The 14650-nt window shown below is 48.3% G+C and overlaps 3 protein-coding genes across 3 annotated transcripts; all 3 read right to left on the bottom strand.

Annotated features, from left to right (window-relative positions):
- Positions 1–167: 167 nt before the first annotated feature.
- F4813DRAFT_391733 (uncharacterized protein) lies at positions 168–4538 on the bottom strand (the record flags this gene model as incomplete). The annotated part of the gene is made up of 4 exons (XM_049247198.1): positions 168–1035; positions 1098–2026; positions 2080–2309; positions 2366–4538. The coding sequence occupies 4 exons, from the start codon at positions 4536–4538 to the stop codon at positions 168–170; spliced, it is 4200 nt and encodes a 1399-aa protein (XP_049097276.1).
- Positions 4539–6836: 2298 nt separating this feature from the next.
- F4813DRAFT_367489 (WLM-domain-containing protein) lies at positions 6837–9083 on the bottom strand. Its single transcript, XM_049244182.1, has 2 exons — positions 8325–9083; positions 6837–8267 (listed from the first exon to the last, which is right to left on the bottom strand). The coding sequence occupies exons 1-2, from the start codon at positions 8500–8502 to the stop codon at positions 7213–7215; spliced, it is 1233 nt and encodes a 410-aa protein (XP_049097275.1). The 5' UTR covers positions 8503–9083; the 3' UTR covers positions 6837–7212.
- Positions 9084–10396: 1313 nt separating this feature from the next.
- F4813DRAFT_382070 (uncharacterized protein) lies at positions 10397–13980 on the bottom strand (the record flags this gene model as incomplete). The annotated part of the gene is made up of 3 exons (XM_049245753.1): positions 10397–12301; positions 12364–12957; positions 13012–13980. 3 exons carry the CDS (start codon positions 13978–13980, stop codon positions 10397–10399), a joined length of 3468 nt encoding a protein of 1155 aa, XP_049097274.1.
- Between the last annotated feature and the right edge of the window lie 670 nt (positions 13981–14650).

The raw sequence follows: 14650 nt of genomic DNA, 5'->3' as shown, positions 1-14650 counted from the left end.
ACGCCGACCGCGGAAAAGATACCAGGGAGCGTGCAGAACCGTGTATTAGCTCCCTAGACAAATCTGATTATCTCGAATTAGAGGCTTGAAGCCCTAACCTAAAACCCAAGCTCTCATCGTATATGTGAGTGGGAATGTAGCAAAATCGACCTGTTATTTCATTACGCTCACGTCGGCGTCTCTTCAAAATCGTATATCTCCCTAACGGGTGAGCTTCTCGCGCCCACCTTCTCAAGTTTCTGTACGTTCTCTTCCGTCAACGAGTCGCCCTCGGGGAATGAGTGTGATATGGGCGGCTGTCCTGCCGTGTTCTTGCCGTTGCTATCATCTGCGGCATCGATGAGCTTATCATCTCGCAGCTGCATAGCTAGCTCATCACTGTTAAGTTGCCTAGATGGCTTAGAGATCCCAAAGGGGAATGTGTTTGTCTCGTGCGAGCCCATTCGCGCGTTGATCGGTCTCGGTGTTAGTAGGGTTGTGCGGTCGTCTTCCCCAGCGCCATCTGGATCGCCATGCTCTGGATACTCCTCCGGCGTTTTAGGATTTTGACTGGAGAAGCCATACGTGGCTAATGTAGGTATGTCGGCGCTGATACATCCACCCGCAGAATCCGAACAGTCCGAAGTAGACAGGTCAGCCGAGGAAGATGACAACAACTCTACCTTGCGGCGGGATTTGCTCCACCTCACTAACATCCTTTCAAGTATATTGCTCTTCACGGGCTTAGACAGGTAGTCATCCATACCGGCTTTCGTGCACTTTTCTCTGTCCCCTTGTATCGCCGAGGCAGTCATGGCCACGATCGGCACATCGTTAGTGTAGCTCTTGTATGGTACGTGGTGCCGCAGGATGTGCGTACACTTATACCCGTCGATCACGGGCATCTGTACGTCCATCAGAATGATATCTGGCTTAGCGAACCTTCCCTCCCTGCACGCCTCGAGATAATCAAGCGCCTCCTTACCATTCCAAGCCGCGCAAACGTTGAAGCCAAGCTTCTTGATAGTCTTGGTTGCGATCTGTTGGTTGACCGCGCTAGATAACACCGTATTAGAAAAGAATAAACCTGTTAGCCAATCTCAAACTTTGAAACTCACTTGTCCTCGACAACAAGGATTTGCACCTTGGCACGTTCGGATCTAGGGAGGTCTTCGCTTTCGAAAGCGAACGGCGCTAATAAGTTAGGTCTCTTTCGAAGCCGTCTGGGCTTATCCAGCGTGCCCTGCAATAAGTCTGCCGACGTCGTTCCTAAGAAATGCTCATGTTCCGAACTATTACACGAAACGCTCATCTCAGACTGTAGTCGCTCGGGTAGGCGACCAATATCGACAAGCGCATCCCTCTGCGGAGTCTGCGGTTTGTTAAATGGTATCCAGAATGTCGCAGTGGTGCCATTGCCGATCGTAGATTCTAGCGTGATCCTTCCACGCATTAGATCGACCAGATTCTTCGAGATCGTCAATCCTAGCCCTGTCCCTCCAAATTTCCTAGCCGTAGAGGGGTCTCCTTGGCTAAATGGCTGGAATAGACGTTTCAGGACATCTTCTTCGATTCCGATACCAGTGTCCTCAATGACGAATTTTATCTCGATTGTGTCGTTTGTTTCTTTTTCTTTCCATACTGAGAATTTAACGTAACCACCGTTGGTGAACTTGATGCTGTTAGTAAGTAGATTCGTAATGATCTGCCGGACGCGGCCGGGATCACCAAGAACAACGAGGTCGTTCTCGATGTCGCTTGATATATCAGAGCGAAAATCCAGATTCTTCCTCCCAGCTGCGAAGCTCAGCATCTTGGAGACATCTTGCACTACCACGGAGAGGGAGAACTGGACTTCTTCGATGTCAAGGCGGCCAGACTCGACTTTGGAGAAATCCAAAATGTCGTTGATTACGGTTAATAAGGCATTCGCGGACCGGCTCAGGTTCTCTGCGTATTCCCGCTGTTCTTCGTCCAGAGGCGAGTCTAGAAGAAGCTCAGCCATCCCTATCACGCCGGTAATCGGTGTTCGAATTTCGTGAGACATCTAATCGCATGTCAGCACTTCGGAGATCGCCGAAAATATAAGACACCACCTACATTTGCCAAGAATTGGCTCTTCAGACGGCTCGCTTCTTTGGCTGCTGCTTCGTTGGCTTTGAGTTGTCTCTTCTCTTTGACCTGCTCTTCAAGATCTTGCTCTCGCTTTTTTAGTTCGGTAACGTCCATAATGACGCCAATAGCGCCTTTAATATCTGTTTTGCTAGTCCGACCATCCTGCGAGGTTCTCTCGACGCGAGGCAGAAACCTAGTGCGGTAAAACCGGTCATCTGAACGCTTATTAGCAAACTCATATACTGATCGTACACACAAGATAGGTACCTACCTAGTTTGTGTTCGTGTACGGTCTCTGTTGTCAGCTCACCAGACAATATACGTCTTACGGGTTCGAGGAATGCAGAAAACTCGCTCGGAAGTAGGCGCGGGTTTAGGTTGATAAACACCTCCTCGATATTTTTTCCAACATATGTCGGCGGATCAAGCTGGTCAGCATCATTGCTTGCCGTGTCGTCCTTTCCTGAGATCCAAGACACCGCACCCTCCAACATTGTCAGCTTGAGGTTGAGATCTACAGAGAAGATCGTTGTCTGAGCATGCGTAAGAACGCTAAGAAGCTGCGCTCTAGTTTGCTTCGCGGCCATCTTCGCTTCCAGGGCCTCGTGAACATCTGTACAAGTCCCAAACCATTTTTCGATCTGACCTGTGCGCTTATTTCTCAGCGGCAACGCACGTCCTAGCATCCACCTCCACTCACCATCCTTGCTACGACATCGATATTCGGTAGCATAAGCTTCCCCCGTAACTAGGCTACGCTCCCATCGTTTCCATGTGTTAGGCATATCGTCGGGGTGGAACGGATTCTTCCAACCGCCACCTACAGAGTCTTCAACCGACAGACCCGTATAATCGTACCAGCGGTTGTTAAAGAAATCATGTACTCCGTTGGCTGTAGCTGTCCAGACCATTTGAGGCATGGTGTCGCATATTAATTTGAACCTTTCCTCGTCCGCGACCTTTATATCCGTGATCTCCTGGGCTAGATGAGTTACGTCTCGGCAGGTTATAATACCAGCAATGACTTCTCCAGTCTCGTCGCTAGTAATCAGTTCGCCCAGCACATCATATATAATTCTAGTTTCGTTCGTCCTGTCCTGCATGCCGATTCTCCACGCAGAAAACGGCTTTCGATCTCGTAAAAGTACTGCAATGGGAAACTCAGACGGGGTATACTTTCTTGTAAAGTCTGCGTCCCAAACCTCCCACCGAGACAGCAAATCGTAGCCATCGACACACTCCTCTCCGGTGACGGTCACGAAGAGATTTCGGGCTGCTCTATTCATGACTGGGGCACTACCATCCACCCACATAGAAAGTATCGGTGTTTCGGTCTTATCGAGAAGCGCATCCTTAATAACAGTCATCTTCTGGAGAAACGACGGAGTGCTTGACGGAGGCAGGCGGGATGGGGGCCCCATAGGTGGAAACAGGCCTGCCGAGACCGAGACTGAGCTAGGACTATTGGTGAATGAAGGAGAGCTAGAAGAGTGGCCAGAGCCGAGAGAAGGGGGGTAGGAATTTAGGATGGATTTACGCTCCGCGGCCTCGAGTGTAGAATGTCGGGCGATACGAACTCGTTTACTGGGGATAGGCGATGGTCCCGAGCCAGTATTGGTGAAGGTCAGAGTATAGTAGGTCTGGTGGTTTTCAATCTCCCATATCGTAATTATCATTTTGGCGTATGTCTGAAGCTCAGCTCGCTTCGATTTTGACATTTCAGATATGTTTAAACTCCTGGGAAGCACCACAACATCAACAACAGAATCTGTTGCCGGCTTGCCCAGAATGCCACCGGATGGTTCTACTTTCGCACCGTCTATCGTACCTGTGGCCTCTCCATTGGCATGATTAGTGCACGATGCCGAGCCTCCCGCCGCCTGCCTCGCGCCCATCTCGAATATTAATTCATCCAAGAAATACTCCCACGAAACCCAGACCGGTCTACCATCCTGCACCATATCGATTCCGATCTGCGAGAGGGTCTGTCCGCGGAGGGACTCGGAAATTACGGCCGGGTCGTCCATCGGCGGAGGCGAGTCGCCCACCATGCCTAACATCTTTCCCATAGCTTCGTTTGCTAGGACGACGGTCTTCAGGTTGTTTAGGACCAGCAGAGGCACGGGTAAAAATTGCATGGCGGAGAAGGCGAGCTGGCCAGGCGTTATGAAGGGCATCGTCAGTCTCAGAGGACTAGCTGAGGCGGATCGCTTTTCCTTTATCGGCGATATGTTGGGGGTATCTCGCAACACATGATCGGTACTAACGGAGAGAGGGTCGCCATCCCAAGAGAAATAGGGCTGCTCGATTGAGCAGGCCGGCGGTTGGTAGTTGTCGTCCGGGGTCCGATTCGGGAACGGGATGATCTCTGGAGGAGAGGAAGATTCCGGGATCATAGATATGGGCATGGAACTCGGGGTGCTCAAGGCATCTAGAGGCGTCATATCGCCGAAGCAGAGGGCACGGATAGAAGAAGGCCCATGAGCTACAATACACGGTCGATCGGTGAATCAGGCGGACGAGTTAGTAAGGTTCTACCGGTTGGTGGCCATGAATCGAGCTGCAACATTCGCGAAGTCCTTACGCAAGGGGCGAAGTAAAATAGGTAGGTACTCTTAGGAGCACTGGTTTTGCGTTTTATTCTTTTTTCCCTTTTTTTCTTCCTTCTTTTCTTCCTTCTTTTTTTTTCCCTTTTAGAAAAGCTGTTGCAGGAACCAATGGACGCCGGCAAGTACACCAACAAGAACTATCAGAAGAGGAATATATGGCAGAGGGCCTCGAGCGTTCGGTGACACTAAGGAAGGGTTACGTTTACTTCCTTAAGAGGATTGTGAAACCCGCTAACTTCCACACGCTGTATTTGGATGTATTTGGACGTTGGAGATATGGAGATATGAAGTGTAAGCGAGGAAGCGAGCAAGTGAGGCTGCACCGTGGTCCGTCTAAGTTAGATTAGGGCAGCCCGAATTGGAGAGAGGGGGGGTTATCATATTAGAGGAAAGATATTCGGGTCAGGATGCAGAATGCAGAATGCAGAATGGAGAATGGTACATGGAGAATGTGTGAAATTCAATTAGGTTAAGTTTGCTGGAGTCTAGATGTGAAAAAAAAGAATGGGCCATTGTCGGTGTGTGACATTGGACGATACGTTTTTTAGACGGATGCATGCGCCTCGGATCACAAGGTTTCCGAGTACCTACGTAGATAGGTTAGGTAAGATAGATACATTAACATAGAAGTCTCTACCTAAAATACAGTAGCTACATACTACCTAACCTACATATACCTAAGATACCTAAGATACCTAAGATACCTAAGATACCTAAGATACCTATGTAACTACCTAAAGTTGTTCAAATTGTCCACTGGAACTGCCACATTGTTAGATGTCCACGGAAATAACGGGGAATGCTTGTTCGTTGTCAGTTAACCTAGACCCTTCTACATAAGCTTCTGCCGTACAAGAACAACCTAGTTTTTAGAGGGGGTTGCCGAACGGGATCTCGGTACCCAGACATGTTCCATCGATATCCATGTAGGTCAGGTACATTAGGTACATATGTAACCTCCATGTATGTACATAGATAGATAGATCTCAAGATGTAAGGTGTATTAAGGTAAGCTCTTTACTGCCTACCTATGCATACCTAATTCAAAGCTTTCAAAACACAACCAACCTAATTCACTATCAAATGTCAATCAATTGGGGGTTCTTGCTTTAGCTGATTAAATAGTCGACGATCATTACGCTAATTGGGAATCCGGAGTGGAATCCGGCCAGGGCCTTATGGCAGGACACACTAGTAGCTATCTACATCTAGTATGGTATCGAGTACCTAGGTACTTACCAATTATACCTGCAATCGGGCAGTACATAATGTACCTACCTATGTATGTATTGTACGTGCATGCTGTATTTCGTATACCCGTTGCGTTTCGCACTGTAATTGGATAACTGATAAAGGTACGCATGTTGTGATACGCGTCTAAGAGGTTAAGTAACCTTAATAGTCACCAATTATATGAAGTTACCTGCCTATAATCGGATATCTCCATTCTCTACCTATGCACAAGGAATACCATACAGTAGTCCTGAAGGATTTAGTAAATCTCGGTAGCTTTAATCTTACATAGCCACTTACCTAGGTATTACACAACAGCGCGGAGGTGGCTACCGGCAACAGGCAACGGGCAACGTCTTGCTGTTACATCGAAATCGGCCATCATAGATTTCTATAGGGATCGTGCAGGGTTTGCTTTTTTTTTATAGTTATTCTTTTTACACCTACCTTGGGTACTTAGCTTGGCGTAGATCGATCAGCACCTGTTGCAACGGCAGCCAAAGCCACGCGGGACCCGACCCCAGAATGACGTCGTGGGACGATAATCTTCCGAGAAAGTGCTTCACACCATTGAAGGTACCGATGGCAACGGCATGCGGCTGTTGGGGTCGTCCAGCCTTATGTGGAATTAGCGGTTTGCCTTGTTCTAGTAGTAGTAGTAGTAAGCAATGTAGTATTTAATATTTAGTATTTACACTACATCGTGTATCCGTCATGTCTCGGGCTGTCAGGTTATATTGCGTCGTTAACGTTAGATATGGCTTATAAGCTGCAGGTACCTCCTTAGGTAAATTCTACCAGATATCTATCAATCATTACTTGACATAATTACATAGGTACCTAAGGTAATCTAAAGTCAAGTCTGCAAGTCCAGTGTAGTTAATGATATCATAACTTTACCTATTATAATCAATTACCGCAAGCGTATAAGATTCTTCTCCACTTCCATTTCCACTTCTATATCCGGTCGACTAACTAAATTGAGTTTATTAGATGAAGATGAATATTCTAAACTTCGTGAAGGCAACAGATTAATTAACTAACTCCATTCGATCGAGGCTGTGCAACATGTGAAAACACAAATAAGATTAATCAAGCCAATGATGTCATAAACTAAGCTCTCCCTTATCATAACTAACATAACTTACATGTAGGTCAACTAACCTAGAGCAAACAAACAAACATATCTTTCAAAGCCAAATAGCCAAATGGCCAAATGGTAGCAGAAAATCCATGAAGGTCCTAATCTCTTACCAGATGCTTTACCACAGCTCTATCACGATGTTCGCTTGATCTCTCCACACATGTCGCAAGACCACCACTGCCGCTCTCTAACTCGTCCACAGAATGAACATGTCCAGTTCGCCGGTTTTGCGGGAATCGCAGATTGGTACGGCGGCATAGCCGGTCTCGTGGTTGGCCTTGAACTTGAACCTGGTCTAAAGGGATGTGTTTGTGTATTCCGATTTCTTGGTGGCGGGGACTCGGTAAGATCAATAACCGTCCGTTGTTGATTTGTCCATCTTTGTGCGAGGCTCTGGGTAATCTTCTCGTCTCGTTCAGTACCACATGCATCGCAACATAAGAAACTGGCTTGGTTCTCGAGGGTACAGATATCGCACGTCCAGGTAAGCCCCCCTGTTCCTCTGTCTACGTTGCGACTAGCTTCGCGAGGAGGAACTCTTGGTGCCTCGGAAGCACCGCCATTAGTCCAAGTTTGTCTACTAGAACTGGGTGAAATGTAGTTGTCGCCTTTCTGGGCCCTTTCTTCTTCGTCTACAAGTTCCCATAATGCTTGGGCTATCGCCGTATCGTTTGCCGCATCCTCTTCAGCCTGCGTCCTGAACCCATTTCTAGTAGCTGTGTCAGAAATCCTCCGAATCTCGTCTTGTGTTTGGTTATCGTTCGCGCAGCCTTGAAGCGTGTTATTACGACGTTCGATCGCATCGATAATTACTCTTCTGATATCCTGCCCCGGTCGAGGCCCAAATCCGCCCAGCTTTTGTCCAGATCCAGCGTTGACGGTGCGGCGATTTTCAGCAGCTACTCGAGCCAATCTACGAGCTTCCTCTGGAGGTATCCTCCTCCCGCCGAGTCGATGACCCGCCGACAGAAACCCTTCGCCGCTATATCCTTTCATTACGAGCGCCTCGTGCTCGTCCCGTAGCTGGTTCCACAACGCATGGAATCTGGCGTTATGCGGGCCGTGGGCATTATGTGCAAGCTCGTGAAGCATTGTATCAACCACTTGCTCGATGGGGAGAAATTGGTTGCGATCGTTGGCATATCGAAGTCGAAGACAAATCCTTCGCCCGCTATCTACATTTAAGCCTGCCAGTTACAATATTAGTATTTTTGGGATATAGCGGTAGTCCTGCTCCAACCTACCCAGGAGGTTGTGTTCTTCTGGGTAGAACTCGATTAGTTGACCAATCTTCCATCCCCTCGCTCTCATAAGAGGCTTCACTAAGGAAGCTACTTTCTTCAGGGTGTGCAAGGCATCCTTCTCACGGGGAAAATTCGCTAAATGCGAATATGAGAGAACTAGAGGATCTATCTCGTTCATCTTGTAAAATGAAAATAAAATCCGTTGGAGGTATGCGGAAGACTCGGGAAGATGGAAATGAAAACTTGATATGATTTAGAAGATTAAAAAATGAAAAGTGAAAAGTGAAAATTGAGACCTCGATAGCTCAACCATCTCCAAGGCTGTAATGCAAGGAGGCCATAACGTAAGCTATCTAAATAAACTTCTAGAAATCACGGTCTGTGTCGTTGCTGACGAAACGCGCCACTGAATCACCGACCGCGAAGTCGAGATGCTGCCTGACAAAAGGTGAGTTGGTGAGTCGCCATTGCCCCGCAGTTATGTATCAATACATGCATATTTCCCGTAGAGATTTACATATGAGGGAAACAAGAACTATTGTTATTACGAGTCTATATAGGTATGTAAGTACCTACCTAGGATATGTAGGTTAGTACCTTCAACTAAGATAGGTATCAACGAACCAAGCTTTAATAAGTATGAAACGTGAACGCATATGAATGACACTAGCAGAAGAACAACTCATCGTCAAGCCAAGATAGGACGACTAGGTTGCTTTGTCACGGTAGTTTCATTGGTGGTAACATGGGCCACGTCACTATAGAATATAAGATTAGAATTGTCTATAGCACGACTTTGTACTTTGTTGAAGCACCAAGAATAAGGCATTGATATAGCGAAAATTCTTATCTTAGATGTAGGTATCTAACTACCTAAGGTTAGAGGTCTAAGCAGCCTAGGAATTTAATACCACTTTCAACTTCCTACAATGGTAGGCCAGCTATGGTAGGCCAGCTACGGTATATTACCCCTTTAACTATTAGAAAACACCGAGTTACTTCTAATTATGACCATTTCCCTACCCGGCAAGTTCAACATTAGGAGGAAAAGAAGAAAGACCTCAACTGTATATTATCGTCTTAATCTCCATCTCTCAAAGTAGTATTAAAAAATCTAAATATATTAGAAACTTGGAAGCTTCCGCAATGAATATCTTACTCTATGAGGGAAATATAAATCTGATGCGCAAGGACGCCAACACCACGGACCGTATTATTATTACAAGTTACAGGTTACAAGTTACAAGTGTATAACATTTATCTTCACTGCTCAACTTACTCTTATTATCCTCTTCGGTATCACAATTTCATCTCTTTCAATTCCCATTTATCTCGCCTTTACACCGCACAGTCTTCCTCTACAATATACCCTGAAGCATTCAAATCAAACCTCACGTCACGTCACTTAGACACATTGCGCGATGCTAGACAGGAACCGTCTGATTCAGATGCTAATAGATGAAAAAGATACTCTGCAGCTTTGCTGCTGCGAGTGTACGAACGACTGCAAAGAAGCGCGCTCAACATAAAAACCGGGAGAGCCCCCCCCATCTACATACATAAGGTACGCACGCCGTCCAACTCCCAGCCCATGATTATGATTTGTATGTGATTGTGTATGCGTGTGTGTTCGCTTGCTTGTTTGCTCTTGCCGAGTAGAGAGGAGTGGGAATGTGTGGTATAGTAAGACTCCGAATCATCAAATATCAGTCCCTCGCGGCGTCATCTGTCTTCCAAATTTGTGAGGCTGGCTGCCAACTACACCCGAGGGGGGCCACTTCGCTGGCTCCCCCTTTGTCTTTCCTAGCGGTCCGCGATCCGTGTCATGTCTCGACGGATAGAATATTAAGATTTGTTTCTGAAAAGGGTTGCGTTTCTCGTATTACAAGGTAGGTAATGTAGGATATAGGCATCGGCGAAAAAACAAGGTATCATTGGCATTCCAAAGATTCTAGAAGCAATTTTGATGTCGTCTGGGCGCACCAGTGCACCTCCAAAGTCCTCTGTTCGAGTCGACAATAGACTTCTCTTAGCGACTGGATGCGTCCTATTTGAAAATGCCCGGGGACTCTTTAAGGTTCGCCTCCTCGTGCTCGGCCCCGCCTCCTAAAAAAGTCCATCACTCTCTTCGCCGCGCCGCTACTGCCAGCATGGTCGTGAGGTCTTCCGTATTCCTCGCCGTCGTAGGCGTCCACAAATCTCCTATTCTTCTGTAAGACGCCTCTTCCACTTCCACGCGCACCCTGGCGCCCATCATATTGGTCGGTGTCGTAACCGACCTGGTAAGGGGATGGGTGTTGTGGCTTTCGCTGTGGTTGTTCAATTGTCGATTCGGACTCTGAGTTTAGGACCGCACCCTGCTGCAAATAGGAAGGAATTGCCGTAGGTCTCGTATTGGACGGGAATCCCGATTGAACAGGACTAGCATTCGGGTCTCCTCGAACCGTCTCTAACCGTGGTGACTGTAGAGGCTCATATGTTCCATCTCCGTACCGTTGTCCGGCGTTAGAGTAGCTGTGCTGCGGATCAACATATTGATTATATTCGTCAACCTCGGGGGGCTCCTGAATCGGTAGATCTTGCTGCGAAGCCTCAGGGGGCGGTGTCGAAGGTTCCTTGCTTAAGCCTATCGCCCTCATTAGAGAGAAGCGGCGGTTCTGAGGCTTCTCGAGTGACGCTTGAGACCCGGAGATGCTACCACTTCGCTTCCTACCGAGTCCCAAAGAAAAGGATCTTCGAGAAGCACGAGATTCCATAGAAGTCCTCGAGTCGCCAGGCACCGCGTTCGCCATACTGATCGGGGGATACTTCCTGGATGACTTGTCCCCTTGATCCGAACGCTTCTTGCGACCTCCAAAGATCGACCCACTGCGACCGAAGATCTTACCTCCGATTTCGCCGATAGTGTTAGATCTGCGGTGGCCTTTGGCTTCGCATCCCGACTGCTGCTGCCCTTGAGTAAAGCCCGAAACCTGCGCGAATTTCGAAGGTACGCTGATGCTAGGTCGACCGAAATCCATATCGGGCGCTTCTTGAGGGATCGGGTTCGAGATAGCGTAGTTCTTAGAACCTTTAGGTTGTTGTATACTTCCATGAGCGTTAGTACCGGCAACGGCTGGGGGTAGTGGTTGACCGTACGATCCTCGTGTAGATGAGGCTAGTCTGGAGGCTGTCGATTGCATCGAGCCTCCAGTAGTAGGCCTCGTAGCCGATGTGCCGGCGGCAGCAGTGCTCATGTAAGCATGATCGGACGCGGTACGGGGTACGTTCGTCCTCGGCGGCGGCGCATCCCGCCGGTACGTGCTCGGCGGCTTTCGAGAGTCTCGAGACGGTGTGGCATAGTCGTCCCTCGAGACCGGTGGGTCTCTTGGTAGGGGCTTGTCGGCAGGCGAAGGATGTACCTCGACTGGACCTTGGCTGGAAGACCGAGCCCGAGTCTTTCCGCGCGGCGACGCATGTATATCCGACTGTTCACCCCCTCTCTGTGTCTGAGTTACAGGAGCCACATACTCCACCTGTACAGTTCGTCGCTTATTATCCTTCTGCTTGCCGTACGTTTGCTCTTCTGCATCGGCTTTGCCCTGCTTCCGCGCCGGATCACTTGGAGCTGCATTAGATGGTTTAATTTTCGTCGCTTCTCTAACAGATGCGCTCCTTGCCAAATTTCCAACATCCTCATCTTCGGTTGGCACGGTCGTGTTTTGAATCTCGCTGCTTGTAGTTGTACTACTGGTGATGAATTCAACAACGTGCGCATATTCACTCAGCCAACTATGCCGAGCCACCTCAAATAGGTCCGCGCGCTTTCGCGGGCTTGGAACAAGTATGCGACGTAACAGATCTCGCGCGTGAGGAGTAACATATTCCGGGAAAGTGAGCGGAGTGTTTACGATGTACTTATAGAGAAGATTGATGTTGTCACCTTCGGGATTGGCGGGATCGTCATCAAAAGGTAGATATCCCGCGAGCATAGCATACTAAACATTGTAAGCAAATAAAGAGACACCAGCAAGCCGCGTGTGAAATAGCTTCAACTTACCAAGATAACTCCGCAGCTCCATACGTCGACTTTCCGGCCGGTATAGAGCGAGTCGCTGACAACTAGTTCGGGTGCTGCGTAACAGGGACTTCCGCAACTTGTTTGCATCAGATCACCTCTACGCATCCCGTTCGGTTTTGTCTTATCTAGACCAATGCGCTTAACAAAATCACGGTCGGATAGATTCAACTCTTCATCTTCTGTCAGTTCATCCGCTGGGTCGAAAGTATTGGCGAATCCGAAGTCGGTGATGATAATATTACGGTTTCGGTCAAGAAGTAGATTCTCTAGCTTCAAGTCTCGATGGACGATTCCTTTCTTGTGAAGATATCCGACTCCCGATATAAGTTGGGCGAAGAGTCTTCGAGCAGGGCCGTCCTTCAAGAATCTGTGGTTGAGGATGTAGTCAAAAAGCTCGCCACCAGAAGCGTACTCGAGGACTATTCCGATATGACGCTCCGTTTCCGACATCTCATGTAATCTAACGATATTAGGATGCGAGATTCCACGTAAAATGGCCACTTCTCGATATATCTTCGCTAGCCGGGACGGGTTGTTTCCCACGCTATCTCGGCGTATGAGTTTAATAGCGACCTAAGAATGGCTATTAGTTTGAACTCTGCAGAGAAGAACGAAGACTCGACTCACTTGGACGCCTCCATCTTGCTTCCAGCCGAGTTTCACTTTGCCAAATTCGCCTTCTCCGATTACGTTTCCTAGATAATAATCTCCAAATTTTGATCCTTTTTCGCGCTTAGAATGGTCATGGCGACTTCGACCGCCGCGGCGGGTCTCTTCGGGTGCGTCGTTTGCGGCCATGATAGCTTGGCTATCCTCATCGGCAACTGGGTGTCCGGACTGGGCTTGGGCCTCATTTAGGCGCTCTTGTTCCCTCTCAATATCATCCTCGGGCTGAGACACGATAACGCGATTAAGTACTTCACTGGCTTCCCGAGACGGCTGCTTCGAGGAAGCGTTCGTAGCAGATCTGACAGGCATCGTAGTCGTCACGGTCTGTCTGTGATCCCTATTACTACTCGGTCTCTGAGCAGGTTCCTGCATGAGATGTTGAGATGCTGCTTTTCGACTTCGGGAGTTCGGGTCGTCATATCCTGGTCGTGTCGAGTCCGACTGTCCGCTTACGCCCGTTCTGCTGCTGCTATCTCCTGTTCGTCTTGGGGAGTTTGCTGCTCGCTCTTCAGCACGGGCCGCCCTTCGGGGGTTTGCTGCGGCAGATGATCCTTGTTGCGTAGATGATGTTCGCGGAGGAGCAACTGGGGGTTCGTTTCTTCGTCGATTCGAAGATGACCTTTCATACTCGACCGGAGTACCTGCTACGGGTACCGGCGAGGCCAGCGCTGACCTTGATGTCATCGGGGATGATTGTGCTTGGTCCTGATAGGTCGGGATTGGACTCGTCGCGTTCGCGCTGTTTCCGCTCGGTCGTCGGGATGGACGTCTTGAAGATGCAGGGGAGGCGTTCGCGTTTTCGCGGCTAGCATATCGACCGTCACGGCTAGGAGACTGACGGTTGGATGAGGCGGCAGCTGGGGACGGTGTATTTAGAGCAGGTATAGCGGCGGGCTGATGAGCTGACTGCAATGCAGCAGAAGACATCTTCTACGCGACAACGCGTAGGCTAGTTGTCAGCTGCTGAGTTGCAGTCTTGGGTGGATAATGTCTATAACAAAGAATTGAAAATAAGCAAACTGCCGTTCTCTTCTATTTCGGATGGGTTCGAGTGTCGGTGAAGGTATTGCTAATAAAGGGGGAGGGGGAAGAAAAAGAGGCTATGGGGAAAATATAGAAACACCTGCACGCGCTTGGAATTTTTTAGAAAAAAAAAATCCAAAGGGCTGCTGGTTCGTTTGATCCTCCAATGAGCCAGTTCAGATTGATATTGTGCGTTACAGTGAGGTGCTATCTCGTTTGAATAACGTTCCGCGTGGATAAAGCAGCTGATCGGCGATTCGGATTTCCCTTACCAGTTTCTTATCAAACAAGCAGATCAGGTTGTTAAGCTGTAGTGCTGTAGAAGATAGTGGGCCAACGTTGTGTAGGATGCCACGATTTGAGCGTATCGTAAGATAATCTCAGCTGAGATACAGCTTGTGAGCCTTGTCAATACCTACTATTATTCGTTCGAATGCTAGGTAGGTATTGTGGTGGTAATTCTTTTGTTCTGTCCTTGTACCGACCAATTTAAAGGGGAGGCTTAGATGCACATGCAGATGCGGGTTGCAGCTTTGAGCACCAGTAATCTTCAGTTTCTTTTCTCCCTTTTTTC

This window comes from Daldinia decipiens (assembly GCF_022478715.1).
Source record: "Daldinia decipiens strain CBS 113046 unplaced genomic scaffold F4813scaffold_30, whole genome shotgun sequence".
Taxonomy (NCBI): Eukaryota; Fungi; Ascomycota; class Sordariomycetes; order Xylariales; family Hypoxylaceae; genus Daldinia; species Daldinia decipiens.
This window is presented reverse-complemented; position numbering and strand designations above follow the sequence as displayed.